This window comes from Cebus imitator, unplaced genomic scaffold, assembly GCF_001604975.1.
Source record: "Cebus imitator isolate Cc_AM_T3 unplaced genomic scaffold, Cebus_imitator-1.0 Scaffold491, whole genome shotgun sequence".
NCBI lineage: Eukaryota > Metazoa > Chordata > Mammalia > Primates > Cebidae > Cebus > Cebus imitator.
This window is the reverse complement of record NW_016107806.1, coordinates 2,042,158-2,057,818: the sequence shown is the minus strand read 5'-3', so window position 1 is coordinate 2,057,818 and position 15,661 is coordinate 2,042,158. Positions and strand designations below refer to the sequence as shown.

The following is a 15,661-nucleotide window of genomic DNA, read 5'->3' as shown; positions in this document are numbered from 1 at the left end:
GCGTCTCGGGTTATAAATCAGCCTGACAATAAAATAGCACGTGAGCGATTCTGCTGCTCCCCCGACATGACGTGCCAGACACGCCCCTCGCGTCAGGGCCCCCAGGAAGACCCATTCCCACTGTAGGGGGCGCGCAGGTTTGCTGTGGCACATGCGCTATAACGCACGGACAAAAAGCCAGTTTTCAAAACGTCTCCAATGTGATTGCGCTCCAGAGATTTTTTTCCCTCATGTTTTTAGGGCTGCGCGGAAGAGAACATGGGGTTCGCATCAGGAAATTTCAGACGCCACCCCCCTCGGAGGAAGGTAGACGCGTCCGGTTCCTCCCCGGGTGTCAGTAGAGCAGGCCGGGCTGTGAGCGAAGATTCTGGGCGGGGCTGGACTGTTCTAAGTGATTCCGACGGGGGAGCATCACTAGGGGAGGCTGCCCTGGGAAGGAATCGCTTTTCTCTCCGCATGTCTTACCCTTTTCTCCCAGTATCTGTTTGGACTTGAGTTGAGCGCTCGGTCGCGGGCGGTCAGCTCTGTTCTCAGCTATGGCGAGGAGGGGCTGGATGGCTCCCTGCTGCCTCTCCGCCCAGTGGCCGCGTCCATTCCGTGAGGTATCCTGATTTTAGGGGTAGGGAGAAGTGTCAGCTTCAGGCACCGCGAAGCGTGGCGGCCCCATGGCCCCGCTGGGAGGCGCCCCGCGGCTGGTGCTGCTGTTCAGCGGCAAGAGGAAATCCGGGAAGGACTTCGTGACCGAGGCGCTGCAGAGCAGGTGTCCGTGAGGCGGGAAAGGTGGAAGGGGAGCTCTCCGCACCACGTGACACGAGGGGGGCTTTGGGTGTCACGGAGTGAGCTTTGGAGTAGGGGTCCTTCGTTTGCAGGGCAGGAGGAAGACAGGGCTGGGGAAGGTAAAATGTCACCATCACATAAAACAGCAGTCTACACACGGGAGCCTCAAAAACCAGGTGACCACGTCTCCAAAGACCTTCAGCTGCAGGTCTCTCTAAGAAGCATTAGTAATGGTTCCTACCAAGGCACTTTCTGTATACCAGGAGTTGGATACCAGCCTGGGCAACATGGCGAGACCCCGTCTCTACAAAAAATCCAATAAATAGCTGGGCGTGGTGGCCCACGCCTGTAATCTCATTTACTTGGGAGGCTGAGGCAGGAGAATCGCTTGAGCCCGGGAGGCGGAGGTTGCAGTGAGCCGACATTGCGTCACTGCACTCCAGCCTGGGCGACAGAGAGACCCTGCCCAAAGCAAAAACAAAACTAAAAGATCCTCTTCACCTCTTTGTTAGGTACTGTGTAGCATTATTAGTATCTCCGTTTCAGAGGCGAAGAAACTGAAGCTCTAAAAAGTTAAACAGGCCGGGTGTGGTGGTCGTGCCTGTAATGCCAGCCCTTTGGGAGACAGAGACGCGAGGATTACTTGAGAGCCCGGTAGTGAGGCCCTAGTCTCTACACAAAAATTAAAAAGTTAGCTGAACGCGATGGCAAGCACCTGTAGTCCCAGCTGCTCAGGAGGCTGAGGTGGGAGGATTGCTTGAGCCCGGGGGCTGCAGTGAGTTATAATCACGCTACTGGCTTCCAGCCCACGCAGTAGAGCCTGAGACCCTGTCTCAAAGTAAAGTAAAATAAAATAAAATAAAATAAAATAAAATAAAATAATGTACGAAGTTAAACAAACAAAAAAACTTTGCCGGACACAAAGTAAGCGGCAAATCCAGGATTCAAATTCAGCTTTGTGGTTCATGATGGGCATCTCAGCAGTTAAAAGAAGATATAATTAAAACAAAAAGAAAAACAAACAAATTCAGCTTTGTCTTGTGCCAAGGACTGGTTTCTTTCTGGTTTTTCTGACTGCCTCCCCAAATGATGATACCCTTTTGTTCAGTCTTCTGTCAAAGCACGATCTTTCTGTGCAGGAGAATTTTGCTGAGACCCGGGCTAGGAGAGCAGAGGATGGGGAGAAAGTGGAGCGGGGCTCCTCTCGAAAGCTAGTGTGGTGGGGGTACCAGGAAGCTGCTTTTGGGTACCACAGGGGTTCTACAAAGGTGTGGGAGAGCCCAGAGCAGAGGTCACCACCTGAATTTTTCACCACTTTTCCTGAGTTGCATTTCTCCCCACCTCCATACCCTGACGTCAAATAATGGTCAGAAGCGCAGGCCCTGGAATTACACTGCTGGGATGCAAATCCTGGCTCACTGTTGATTAGTGTGCGATCTTGTACACATCTCTTATTCACTCTGTGCCTCCGTTTTTTTTTTTTTTTTTTTTTTCTTTTGAGATGGAGCCTTGCTCTGTCACCCAGGCTGGAGTGCAGTGGTCTGATCTCAGCTCACCGCAACATTTGCCTCCTGGGTTCAGGCGATTCTCCTGTCTCACCCTCCCACGTAGCTGGGATTACAGGTGTGTATCACCATGCCCAACTAATTTTTGTATTTTTAGTAGAGACAGGTTTCACCATATTGGCCCAGGCTGGTCTAGAACTCCTGACCTCAGGTAATCTGCCCGCCTTGGCCTCCCAGAGTGCTGGGATTATAGGCGTGAGCCGCCAGACCTGGCCTATGCCTCAGTTTTGTCACCTGTAAAATGGGGATAATAATAGGGTGGTTGTAAAGGATTAAATGAGATAATGTGTGTGAAGGGCTTAGAATAATTATTGGCACCTAACAAAGGTGCAGGAACTAAATATTGGCTATAATTATTTTACCAATCCTGGATTCACTACTTACAGTGTTGCTTTGGGGGAGTCAATCCTCCTTTGGCAACTTCAGCTTCCTCATCTGAAACATGCAAACAAGAACACAGCCAGAGCAAGATAGTAAGATGCTGTCTCTACAAAAGATTAAAAAAATTAGCTGTGTGTGGTGGTGTGTGTCAGTAGTCCCAGCTACTTGGGAGGCTGACGTAGGAGGACTGTCTGAGCCCAGGAGTTCAAGATTGTACTGAGCTGTGATCACACCACTGCACTCTAGCCTGGGTGACAGCAAGACCCTGACTCTTAAAAAACCAAACCAGGCCGGGTGCGGTGGCTCACGCCTGTAATCCCAGCACTTTGGGAGGCCGAGGCGGGTGGATCACAAGGTCAAGAGATCGAGACCATCCTTATCAACATGGTGAAACCCCATCTCTACTAAAAATACAAAAAATTAGCTGGACATGGTGGCGCGTGCCTGTCGTCCCAGCTACCCAGGAGGCTGAGGCAGGAGAATTGCCTGAACCCAGGAGGCGGAGGTTGCGGTGAGCCGAGATGGCGCCATTGCACTCCAGCCTGGGTAACAAGAGCGAAACTCCATCTCAAAAAACAAACAAACAAACAAAACCAAACCAAAACTTTGACAACAAACAGTAAAGCTTTGGGCTGAAAAAAAGAAAAAAACAAAACACTTATCGCCAGATATGGTCGCTCACTCGTGTAATCATAACGCTTTGGGAGGCCAGGAAAGGTAGATCATTCGTGGTCAGGAGTTCAAGACCTTCAGCTGCAGGTCTCTCTAAGAAGCATTAATAATGGTTCCTTCCAAGGCACTTTCTATATACCCGGAGTTGAATACCAGCCTGGGCAACGTGGCGAGACTCCGTCTCTACAAAAAAATCCAATAAATACCTGGATGTGGTGGCCCACGCCTGTAATCCTATCTACTTGAGAGGCTGAGGCAGGAGAATCACTTGAGCCTGGGAGGTGGAGGTTGCTGTGACCCAAGATTGTGCCGCTGCACTCTAGCCTGGGCTACAGAGAGAGACTCAGTCTCAAAAAAAAAAAAAAAAGAACACTTATTTTCCCGTGCATTAAGTGTATCTGTGAGCATCTCAAGGCAAGGACAGGAAGCATGTATCTTACTCACATTTGTATCATCTACATCCAAATAAGGCACCCCATAAATGGTTAGTTAAGCCAGGAGGTAGAGGTTGCAGTGAGTCAAGATGGTGCCACTGCACTCCAACCTCGGTGACAGAGTGAGACTCCATCTTAAGAAAAAAAAAAGGCCAGGTGCAGTGGCTTACGCCTGTAATCTCAGCACTTTTCAAGGCTGAGGTGGGCGAGTTGCAAGTTCAGGAGTTTGAGACCAGCCTGGCCAACATGGCGAAACCCTGTCTCTCCTAAAAATATAAAAATCAGCCGGGTATAGTGGCAGGCGCCTGTAATCCCAACTCCTTGGGAGTCTGAGGCAGGAGAATCGCTTCAACCCGGGAGGCAGAAGTTGCAGTGAGCCAAGATCGTGCCATTGCACTTTAGCCTGGGTGACAGAGCAAGACATTGTCTCAACGAGAAAAAGAAAGAATGAGTTTTTTTGTTTCATTTTTTAAATTTGCTTTTTTTTTTTTTTGGTAGGTCTCACTCTGTCTCCCAGGCTGGCATGCAGTGGTATAATCATGGCTCACTGCAGCCTGGAACTCCTGGGCTCAGCAGTGCTCCCACCTCAGCCTCTCGAGTAGCTGGGAGAATGCTGGGAGTAGCTACAGGCATATGCTGCCATGCCCAGCTAGTTTTTAAATTTTTTTGTGGAGATGGTATCTCTGGGTCTTACTATGTTGCCCAGGCTGGTGTTGAACTCTGGCCTCAAGCAATCCTCCTGCCTTGGCCTCCCAAAGTGTTGGGATTACAGGTGTGAGCCACCATGTCCAACCAGTGAATGAGTAAATGATTTACGTTATGGCGACCAAGTCAGCAGAGACTGAGATACCCCTGGCTGTGAGATGATTAGTTTAGGGTCTGGGCAATAATCTAATCCAGCCAGAATATCGCTGTGCCTGTTCACACTGTAATTATCACTTTATAGGTTTTACCTGTTCGTTTCAGGGCTCTTTTATATTCATTAGAGTTTCATAATAATCCTGTGTGGGAGACAGAACAGAAAGTGTTACTCCCATTTTCCGATGAGGAAATAGGATCAGGGACATTGAGACCTACCAAAGTTACATAATACCAGTAGTAGGAAAGGGATTTCAACACAGGCCTCTAGACTCCCTTCCTGGGACTTGGAAGCTCCTGGAAATTCTAGGTTAACTGGATTTTGATCTTCCTGTCCCACAGACTCGGAGCTGATGTCTGTGCTGTCCTCCGGCTCTCTGGTCCACTCAAGGAGCAGTATGCTCAGGTAGGTGGTGCTCTGTGGCGTCTGGTGTGGTGGGAGGGGCTGGCTCCTGGACTTTTTAGCCGCTGCTGCCTGATTCACTGGTATGATCCCCGTGACCAGTGCTGGCTGGGTGGTGGCCAGCTCTTAGTTTCTGTGAGTGGACCTTTCGGGGGCATTTTTAGCTTACGTTTCTTTGCTAATAGCCTCCCTCCCTTTCAAGCGTGTTCCAGAAGGTGTGTCCAGGAAAGGTTGCTGACACTCCAGTTGGCAGCTCTGATGCTGTGTGATTAGTAAGGACCTGCTCGTGTCTCCTCACACCGTGCCCTCACTCAGCTGGCCTGACACAGCCCCTGGAACTCTGCTCCTAGAAATTTAGTACAGGCCGAGCGCAGTGGCTCACGCCTGTCATCCCAGCACTTTGGGAGGCTGAGGCAGGTGGATTGCTTGAGTCCAGGAGTTAGAGACCAGCTTGGCCAACATGGTGAAGTCTTGTCTCTATTTCTTAAAAAGATTTTTTTAAAAAGTAAACAACAACAACAAAAAAGACATTTAGTTCCAAAAATTGTCAAAATATATTATTAAGTGGAAAAAAAAAAGACAAAACCAAGATGTATAGCGGTGTGTAGAGAATGCTCCATTTGTCTAAAACTGAAGTATACTCCAGGAAGGACTCTGTGACCAAGAATTGTAAAAGAATTATGACTATATCTGCTCATATATTCAGCTATTTAACAAGTATTTATGGGGTGCCTATCTCATGTTCGGCACTGTTTCAGTGCCTGGATGTGTTCTTTCACTGCGTGGGAAAGACACATTAGAAACTACCATTGGTTGCCCGCAGAGAGGGGACAGGGTGATAGAGAGATTTTTTCACTGTAAATCAATGTGTATCTTTGCATTTTGAACCAAATGGATTAAAAAAAAAAGGAGATTTCTAAAATAGAATAATAAGTCAGTAGGAACTCTCAGAATCTTAGACTTCAGAAAGGGAAGCTGGAAGGCATGATCAGCTTCCTACGTGGTGAGGAGACCTCTTGACACCCACGTTTTGCCCTTGGCCTCTAAGTGCACCCTTCTGGGACATGTACTCTGGCCCCATGGTCAGTTGGCCTGAGTGTGGCCTCTGGAGCCACATAAAATGACTTGCCCCTTCTTCTGTATGCCAGCTCTGCCTCTGCAGGAAGCATGGGGTCATCTCTTATCAGCTGAACAGACCCATTTGTAGGTTGGCAGCCTGAGGAATTGTAGGAAGAACTAAATTAAGTGTTTTAATTTATTTTTCTTTTTGAGATAAGGTCTTGCTCTGTCGTGCAGGCTGGAGTGCAGTGGTGCATAATGGCTCACTGCAGCCTTGACCTCCTGGATTCACCTGATCCTCCCACTACAGCTTCCCAAGGAGCTAGGAATACAGGTGCATGCCATTGTGTCTGGCTAGTTTTTTAAAACTTTTTTTTTTTTTTTTTGAGACAGACTTTCACTCTTGTTGCCCAGGCTGGAGTGCAATGGCTCGATCTCGGCTCACTGCAACCCCCACCCCCCTGGTTCAAGCAATTCTCCTGCCTCAGCCTCCTGAGTAGGTGGGACTACGGGTGCATGCCACCACGGCCTGGCTAATTTTTTGTATTTTAGTAGACATGGGGTTTCATTGTGTTGCCCAGGCTGGTCTTGAACTCCTGAGCTTAGGAAACCCACCCGCCTTGGCCTCCCAAAGTGCTGGGATTACAGGTATGAGCCACCACGCCTGGCTGTCTTTTTTCAAATTTTTTTGAGATGGAGTTTTGCTTTTGTTGCCCAGGCTGGAGTGCAATGGCATGTTCTTGGCTCACTGCAACCTCTGCCTCCCAGGTTCAAGCTATTCTCCTGCCTGAGCCTCCCAAGTAGCTGGGATTACAGGCATGTGCCACCATGCCCAGCTAATTTTGTATTTTTAGTAGAGATGGGATTTCTCCATGTTGCTCAGCCTGGTTTCAAATGCCCAACCTCAGGTGATCTGCCTGCCTCGTCCTTCCAAAGTGCTGGGATTACAGGCATGAGCCACGGTGCCCGGCCCATGCTTGGCTAAGTTAAAAAATTTTTTTTGTAGAGATGGGAGTCTCTCATTATGTTGCCCAGACTGGTCTCCAACTCCTGGGCTCAAGCGATCCTCCCTCTGTGGCCTCCCAAAGTGCTAGGATTTAGGCGTGAGCTACTTTGCCTGGCCTGGGTTTCAAAACTTTTTTTTTTTTTTTTGAGACGGAGTTTCGCTCTTGTTACCCAGGCTGGAGTGCAATGGCGCGATCTCGGCTCACCACAACCTCCGCCTCCTGGGTTCAGGCAATTCTCCTGCCTCAGCCTCCTGAGTAGCTGGGATTACAGGCACGCACCACCATGCCCAGCTAATTTTTTGTATTTTTAGTAGAGACGGGGTTTCACCATGTTGGCCAGGATGGTCTCGATCTCTTGACCTCGTGATCCACCCGCCTCGGCCTCCCAAAGTCAAAACTTTTAAGCAGGATTCTTTCCCAAATGAAACTGGATACAGAATTTCTTTGTATTCAGGAGATAGACTGGGAGAGACTCTGGGGTGGTGGGGTGGTGGTAGGGGGATGGGAGGAGGGAAGGGGTGAAGGGGGAGGCACTGAGCCTTCCCCATTGGGGCCTAGACACTTCCAAAGGCCTTCCAGGAGCACTTTCAAAACTGATCTTCCAAAGTTCCCAGACAGGTCTTGCTTCAGTCCTACTGAGTCAGACTGGCGGGGTTGGGTGGGGGGCGGGAGGAGAAAGGGGCAGGAGTTTGCATTTTTAAAACCTCCATGGAAGACTCTGATAGGCCAGTCTGCCCTTGCTCTGTGGAAGTCCAGCACCACTCTGTCCCCAACTCCCAGTAAAAAACAAAACCAAAATGAAATGTTCATGTATTGATTTCCTAAGTCACAAGGGGAAATCTAACCGACATGCAGACCACGATGCTCTTGGAGGGAAACCAGTTCAGGAGCAGGAGGTGGCTGCTGACCTTCTCTTGCAGCAGGGGGAGCAGGTGGGTGATCAAGAAATTGAGAGCCCGAGGGGAGAAGGTCTTACTGCAGTGAGTTAGCGGAGGAGCCAGAACCTGAACTGGGTGATGCTTTTCAGACCCCTCCTATCCTGGATCCCTTTGGATGGACCCTTCTGCTTGGAGAGGGGAGAAAGGAGCTCTCCAGGGTGGTCAGAGTAGCCTCTCCTGCCTGGGGGGTCCTCTGAGTGTGGGAGGCCTTGCAAGTGCCCAGAGCCAAAAGGAGTGATGCTGTTTCAGCAAAGGCACCAGGAATCTGGGAATGGGAAGGGGTAAGGGGGAGAGAAGCGGACATACAATCTTCCTGGGATTTGGGATGGGGGCAAATGATGCTAGTGGGAGGACATGGGATGCTGTTGTTTTTTTGTCCCCCTCAGATTTCCCACTTTAGATGAAGGCTAAGCCTGTGCCCAGGGGGTGCAAACTAATTTCAGGATTAGTTTAAGCCAGAAATAATTGGGAAGGTAAAACTTGCAAAAGGGAAATCACATCACACATTTCAAAGACAAATGGAAACACTTTCTGGATTACCCCCAGACCTTTCTTCCATCTGCCAGTGATCGGGATTTCTTAGTTGCTGGGGCTCTTTCCTTGCAGATCTTTGTCCTAGCTGAAACCTCATTAATCCTTGCATCAGCCTTGGGGGAGGCAGGTGTGGGTGAGGGATGGTTCTTCTGCGGTTTTAGGAGAGACCACTGAGGTTGAAGGCTGGTGACACAGACATAATGTCTTTTGGGCAGGAGCATGGCTTGAACTTCCAGAGACTCCTGGATGCCAGCACCTACAAGGAGACCTTTCGGAGGGACATGATCCGCTGGGGAGAGGAGAAACGTCAGGCTGACCCAGGCTTCTTTTGCAGGAAGGTTGTGGAGGGCATCTCCCAGCCCATCTGGGTAAGAGAGCTCCATGACAGCCTGAAGAACATCTGTTTCCCTAGCTCTTTGCTGTGTCCATCTCTCTGTCTCCACTGCCACTACCCTGGCCCTAGCCCTCACCATCTCTGGCCTGTGGCCTCCACACTGGTCTCTAACTGTGGCTCTTGCCCTCTGTGGTCTGTCATTACACAGCAGCCAGACTGACCTTTTACTGTTTGTTTGTTTGTTTATTTTTGAGATGGAGCCTCGCTCTTGTCCTCCAGGCTGGAGTGCCATGGTACAATCTCGGCTCACTGCAACCTCCGACCCCTGAGTTCAAGTGATTCTCCTGCCTGTCTCAGTCTCCCAAGTAGCTGGGACTACAGGTGCCTGCCACCACACCCAGCTAATTTTTATATTTTTAGTAGAGATGGGGTTTCTCCATGTTGGCCAAGCTGGTCTCAAACTCCTGACCTCAGGTGATCCATCTACTTCGGTCTCCCAAAATGCTCCGATTACAGTCTGCCTCTGGCCCAGACTGACCTTTCAAAAACATGAGCCAGGTGATATCACTCTTCTGTTTAGAATACTTCAGTTGCTTCCTATTGTTCTCATGAACAAAATGGAAATCTTTCACATGAACTTCTGGGCCTTGTGTGATCCAGTTTCTGCTACTTTTTTAGCCTCCTTACTCCTTGAGATGCAGCGACAGTGGACTTCTTCCTGGTCAGCTGAACTCCTCTGGAATCAGGGCCTTTGCACATGCCTTTCCATCTGTCTGGACCGCCTTTCTTTCTCTCTTTCCCTGGTTAGCTCCAGCTCAGTTGACATGACACCTCCACAGAGAAGCCTTCCCTAATATTCAGGGCTTAACTGTGCTCCCTGGCAGGTGCTCCTATAGCACCCTACCCTTTGTCTTCCTCATTCATTCTGGCAGTGAATATTGAGTATCTACTTATGCCAGTTGTGGTTCCAGGTCAAAAATGCAATGAAGTCTCTTCCTTCAGGGAGCTTACGTGATGGCTGAGGATGGAGAGGAGATAGACACAAAATAAAGACAGAATATGTCAGGTGGAGGTAAATGCTAAGGGAGTAAAATAAAGCAGGCCTAGGATATGAGGAAGATCGAGAAGCCTTGCTGTTTTAAGGGGGCCTGGGAAGGCCACCCTGATATGATAATGTCTGAGCAAGACCTGAAGGAAGTAAAAGGAAGTAAGGGATAACTGAACGGATATTTGGGGAAGTAGCTTTCCAGAGGAAGAGCAGGACGTGCAAGGGCCTGAGTGGTGAGTGTGTCTGGTCTGTCTGAGAACAAGCCAGGTGGCCAGAGTGGGTGAGGGTGAGTGGTGGGAGGTCAGGTCAGATCTCCCAGGCAGGACCTTTGGGAGAGCTGGGGCTTTATTCTGAGTGAAATGGGGAGTCACCAGAGGGTTCTGGGCAGAGGAGAGGTGTGATCTGATTTAAGATTGAGAAGGCTGGCCCTAGCTGCTGTGGGGGAAGATGGGAGCAGAAGCAGAGGGGCTGGGTGGAGGACCGTTCTGGTTTTTTTTTTTTGAGACAGAGTCTTACTTAGTCACGAAGGCTGGAGTGCAGTGGCATGATCTCGGCTCCCTGTACCCTCCACCTTCTGGGTTTAAGCGATTCTCATGCCTCAGCCTCCCGAGTAGCTGGGATTAAAGGCATGTGCCATCATGCCCAAGTAATTTTTTTTTTTATTTTTAGTCGAGACGGGTTTCCTCATTTGGCCAGGCTGGTCTGGAATTCCTGACCTCAAATGACCCTCCTGCCTCGGCCTCCCAAAGTGCAGGCATGAGCTACTGCGCCCAGCCAAGACCTTTCTGTAACAGGTGAAGTGACTGTGGTTGGGGCGTAAGGGCAGTGAAGGTAGAGTGGGGAGGAGGTGTCAATTTTGCTTGTATTTTGAAGATAAAGCCAACAGGATTTGTTTATGGCTTGGCTGTGGACAATACCAAGGATTTTGTTCTGAGCAGCTGGGCAAATACAGAATTATCATTTTCTGACACAGGGAAGGTGGGAGGAACAGGACCTGAGAGGAAATCAGGAGTTGAGTTTCAGCCGTGTTGAGGTTGAGACACTTGTTGACATACACTGTGATCACACTGTTATTTGATCACCGAAGACTTGTTCAGTGCCCGTCTCTCCCACTAGACCGTAAGCTGTGAGAGGGCAGGCACAGGGTCTGTTTTGCTTGCCACTCTAGCCTTAGCACCTGGCACAGTGCCCAGCACACAGTAGGTATTTGCTATAATACTTCTTTAATAATTGGATGAATGAACTTGTCAGCAGCACTGCCTGACCTGTAGTTGGCACTCGGTGGTGTGTGTTCAATGAATGAATGAATCCGTGAATAGTGAGTCCGGCTGCTGACATGGTCGTGGTAATGGGGGATAGAGCCACACCCCACACTGCCCTAGGTTCCGTAAGTCCTCCCACCTCCCCCCACTTCCAGCATCCTGTCATGTTGGTCACCTGTCTGTGTCCCTCCCCTGCAGCTGGTGAGTGACACACGGAGAGTGTCTGACATCCAGTGGTTTCGGGAGGCCTATGGGGCCGTGACACAGACGGTCCGCGTTGTAGCGTTGGAACAGAGCCGACAGCAGCGGGGCTGGGTGTTCACACCAGGTGAGTTGCTCCACGTGTAGGGCACAGGCTACCCACCCTTCGGTTTCCTCTGGGTCTCGTGCTGTTTCCCTGGGAGGCCTGAGGGGAGTGAGTGAGGGATGATAAAGGGGAATCTAAGGCCTCCTGATTAGGGAGTGGCATGGTGGAGGGCGTCCTGGGGGCTAAGGTTCTCTGGGCTTAACCTAGGCTGTCTTCTCATGGCCAGGGGGCTTCTTTGGTGGTCTGGCTGGGACCCACCCCGATGGTCCTTCACCTTTGCTTTCCAGTCCGGTAGGGGCTGACAGTGTTTAGGGGCAAACCTGACAAAGCTCACTGCTGTTTAACACAGTAATGGAGGTAGGAGTGGGTAGTGGAGGTGGGAGTCGGTGGCGGAGGTGGGAGTCGGTAGGTGAGAGTCGGTAGCGGAGGTGGGAGTCAGTAGTGGAGAGGAAGTTTTTCTGGGAGCTTCAATGGTACAAGCCCAGGACCTGCTCTGTGCACTTCAGAGGCACAGCTCAGGCTTCCTTCCTGCCCTAGGTCACTGTGACATGGAGCAGTTCAGGTCCGATGGGTATGACCACTACTAATGCTGCTCATTTCTGGGGCACTCACGGGGTCCAGGCCTGTGCTAAGCATTTTCTATGCACTGTCTCACTTTACCATGAAAACAGATAGAGCAGGTACATGCTGTTATTAGTTTACCCATGGTCAGATGAGGCCCGGGCCTGAAAGATCACTCTTTCCCAGGGTCACAGAGAGAGAGAGGAGGACCTGGCCTCCTGACCCTCTGGTTCTAACCCGGCACATGCTGCCCTCTGAGGGGACTGAATCAGACAGATTTAAGGATAGAAAAGGACACAACCAGCTTGACAGCAAATGAAAACACAGTGCCCTTTTGGGTTGTGTGTGGTTTTGCATGACCCGATTCACTCTCTGTAGGCAGTAGCAAGTGAAGAATTAAGTCAGCATGGACCAGCTGTGGGGCTCAGGTGACTGTGGGCTGCTGAACCTGCCATTGCAGTGTTTCAGGGGTAGGGAGGTACCTTCTGGGTGGGTAGCACTCGGCTCTGGGGTAGCTGGGGAGAGGCTGGGAAGGGCCCACTCCACCTGGGGCTGGCAGGCCACGATGCCTGATGTCTGTCTGGAGCGCCGGACCTCGCCATGCTTCCTCCACAGGGGTGGATGACGCTGAGTCAGAATGTGGCCTGGACAACTTTGGGGACTTTGACTGGGTCATCGAGAACCATGGAGATGAGCAGCGCCTGGAGGAGCAGCTGGAGACCCTGATAGAATTTATCCGTGCCAGACTTTAGTCACTAGGTTCTAGGAGTGAACTGGGGCCTGCTGAGGTGGGGGTGGGGCTGACTCTGCAGGTTGGGGGGTCCCCGATCCTGGCCGAGATGTGGAACAGACAGAGTGGGGTCTAGATTCTGGGGAGGTGGTTGGTGGATTTTCGGCAAGCCAGGAAACCTCTGGAGATCTCATTTTCTCCATGGAAGAATACGGAAGACAGCCATACTCTTCAGTAGGAGACTGCAAGGGCAAAGGAGGGTGACGTGGTGGTGCTTGAAGGAGAAACCCCAGGTCTCCCCCGCGCCAGTCGCCTCAGCCTGTGGTGGCCTTGCATCCTGACTGGATGTTCTCAGCCCCTTGTTCTGGACAAGAACTCAGGGCTCCCCAGTGTGCATATTAATAAATCTCTTCGGAGCATACACTCAGAGCTGCGCCTGTTTCATTTCCCCGACGCCAACCTGGCATGGGTGGGGTTTAGAAGGCCTTAGGGTGTCATGGTGGCTGGGAGCCCCTGTTCCACCTCCCACCTGGCTAGAATGTCCTACAGAGGTTACCTGTGCTGCACCCACAGCAACAGGCCTGTTTATGTTGGAGGTAGGATCGGGGTTGAGGGCCTTACCTCTGGGATGGCCCCATGAAAGGCTGTGATCACAGAAAGTGCCACCAGCAAGTGCCCCCTCTCCTTTTTTTCTTTTGAGATGGGGTCTTATTCTGTCACCTAGGTTGGCATGCAGTGGCGTGATCATAGCTCATTGCAGCCTTGACCTCCTGGGCTCAAGCAATCCTGTCTCAGCCTGCCAAGTAGCTGGGACTACAGGCACATACCACTACATTCGGCTAATTTTTTTTCATTTTTAGTAGAGACAAGGTCTCGTTATGTTGCCCAGGCTGGTCTTGAACTCCTGAATGTCAGCAGTGCTCCCACCTTGGCCTCCTAAAGTGCTGGAATTACAAGTGTAAGCCACCATGCCCGGCCCTGCCCTTGTAATATATACAGCCTTTTTAAATTTCCAAATTTCTTCTAGATTCTTCACAGCCACCCCATGAGATGGGCGAGGATAGGATTTCATCTGCATTTAGTAGATGCCAAGAACTCAGAGGAGCAAAACAACTTCTCCAGGGTTAGAGGTTAGAGGGCTAGTGTCAGCTCTGCCTCTAACCCAGGCCACCTGACTCCTGACCAGGGCCCCTTCTGCACAGTCCTATGGGTGTGACACAAAGTCCCTTGGGACAGCTCCTTGCTGTCCCCAGATCAAGCCTAAGCACTCCAACTCTCTGGCCCTGGCTTCATAATCCTCCCACAAATTCTGCTAGTTCTCACAGATAAGGGGACAGCCAAATAAATTATAGTTTCAATGTGACCCAAACTGAATTTTGTACATTTCTCCCCAGATCTCCTCTGCTATGCTGCCATCACCCTTGCTGAGTGCCAGCCACTGGGGACATAAAGATGAACAGGTCACAGGGCTGTTCCTTAAGGAGCTCTCTTGATGAGAAATAGATGCCCCCCCCCCCCAGGGGTGTCCGGCAGCCTGAAGTCAGTGCCAAAGAGAACTTTGGTTCTCTGGGAAGGAGGCTGGGCTTTCGTGACACCCCAGGCCTGCCGTACCAGGTGAGCACTGACTCTTTGTCTCAGGAGCACTGGCATTGCTGCTTGGAAATCCCTCTCTGGAGCTGGGAGCAAATGATTGTGAATAATCTCAGTCATGGAAATGCCAAAAGTCACTGGGGCCAACTCTGATGAATGTGGGAGGCAGTTTTTGGGCTACAGACCTTGATGAGTATAAAGAAGTCAAGTGTGGGCTGGGCACAGTGGCTCACGCCTGTAATCCCAGCACTTTGGGAGGCAAAGGAGGGTAGATCATTTTAGGTCAGGAGTTCAAGACCAGCCTGACCAACATGGCAAAACCCCGTCTCTACCCAAAATACAAAAATTAGCTGGGCATAATGGCGGGTGCCTGTAATCCCAGCTGCTTGGGAGGCTGAGGCAGGAGAATTGCTTGAACCCTGGAGGTGGAGATCATGCCACTGCACTCCAGCCTGGGTGACAGAGTGAGACTTCATCTCGAAAAAAAGAAGAAGGGCAGGAAGGACACAGTCACATCAGGGAGAACATAGAGTCCACGGGGCCAGCTAAGAGGCTTCTGCAAAATTCCATGCAAGAAGTAGCACAGGCTGAAGGAGAGGGTTGCTGGAAAGCAGATGGGTCGGTGGTGGCATTCAACTTTGTTTCCGACCCATCCCACCTGATACCGGGCATATTCCCATCAGTGAAACTGGCTCACTGCCTGAAGCGGAGCAGGGGTTCTGGGCACAGGAGCCCGGTCAGAACCTCCATGTTGGAGGCGAGGCAACACCTACTGCATGGCGTGATTACCTATTTGATTCCAGCATGTCTTCTGTGGTCCTGTCTCACCATGCATTCAATCACTCAACTTCCTGAGCACCTGCTGTGGCTCTAGGATCTAGGGACATAGCTGCAAGAGAGACATGGGTCCTGCCATCATGCAAGTTTCTGCCATCTGAAAGTTTCCCTTTCAGAAATAATCCTAGACATGGACGGTTCCACAGAACCTGGGGACTGATTGGCCACAGCAGTCGGGGAGATGGAGGAGTTCAAGCTTGTGCCAGAAACCCTGGGTTTTGTTGCCTTCCTTGAGGGGGGTGTCTTTGGCGTGTGGGAATGTGTGGGTACCTTCTCAGTTTGGGAGTCAGCCAATCCCTGCCTTCATTGGCGATGAGGGTCAAAGCTCCAGATGGATGTGAACGTATCAAGTGTGGTACTAGTG

The 15,661-nt window shown here is 50.7% G+C and overlaps 1 protein-coding gene across 3 annotated transcripts; it reads left to right on the top strand.

Moving 5' to 3' along the window:
* Positions 1–296: 296 nt before the first annotated feature.
* PMVK (phosphomevalonate kinase) lies at positions 297–13,297 on the top strand. 3 transcript variants are annotated; one of them, XM_017513419.2, is made up of 6 exons: positions 329–391; positions 618–760; positions 5,030–5,093; positions 8,844–8,996; positions 11,471–11,600; positions 12,756–13,297. In XM_017513419.2, the coding sequence occupies exons 2-6, from the start codon at positions 666–668 to the stop codon at positions 12,890–12,892; spliced, it is 579 nt and encodes a 192-aa protein (XP_017368908.1). In that variant the 5' UTR covers positions 329–391; positions 618–665; the 3' UTR covers positions 12,893–13,297. The 3 variants fall into 3 exon arrangements, with proteins under 3 accessions (XP_017368909.1, XP_017368908.1, XP_017368907.1); XM_017513420.2 differs by lacking the exon at positions 618–760 and having other exon boundaries at positions 297–391; XM_017513418.1 differs by having other exon boundaries at positions 349–760.
* The last annotated feature ends 2,364 nt before the right edge of the window (positions 13,298–15,661 follow it).

Coding starts and splice junctions, on each gene's coding strand:
- PMVK (XM_017513419.2), top strand. CDS start 666: ATGGCCCCGCTGGGAGGCGCCCCGCGGCTGGTGCTGCTGTTCAGCGGC. Junction 5,094..8,843: donor TCAAGGAGCAGTATGCTCAG/GTAGGTGGTGCT, acceptor TCTTTTGGGCAG/GAGCATGGCTTGAACTTCCA. Junction 8,997..11,470: donor GCATCTCCCAGCCCATCTGG/GTAAGAGAGCTC, acceptor CCTCCCCTGCAG/CTGGTGAGTGACACACGGAG.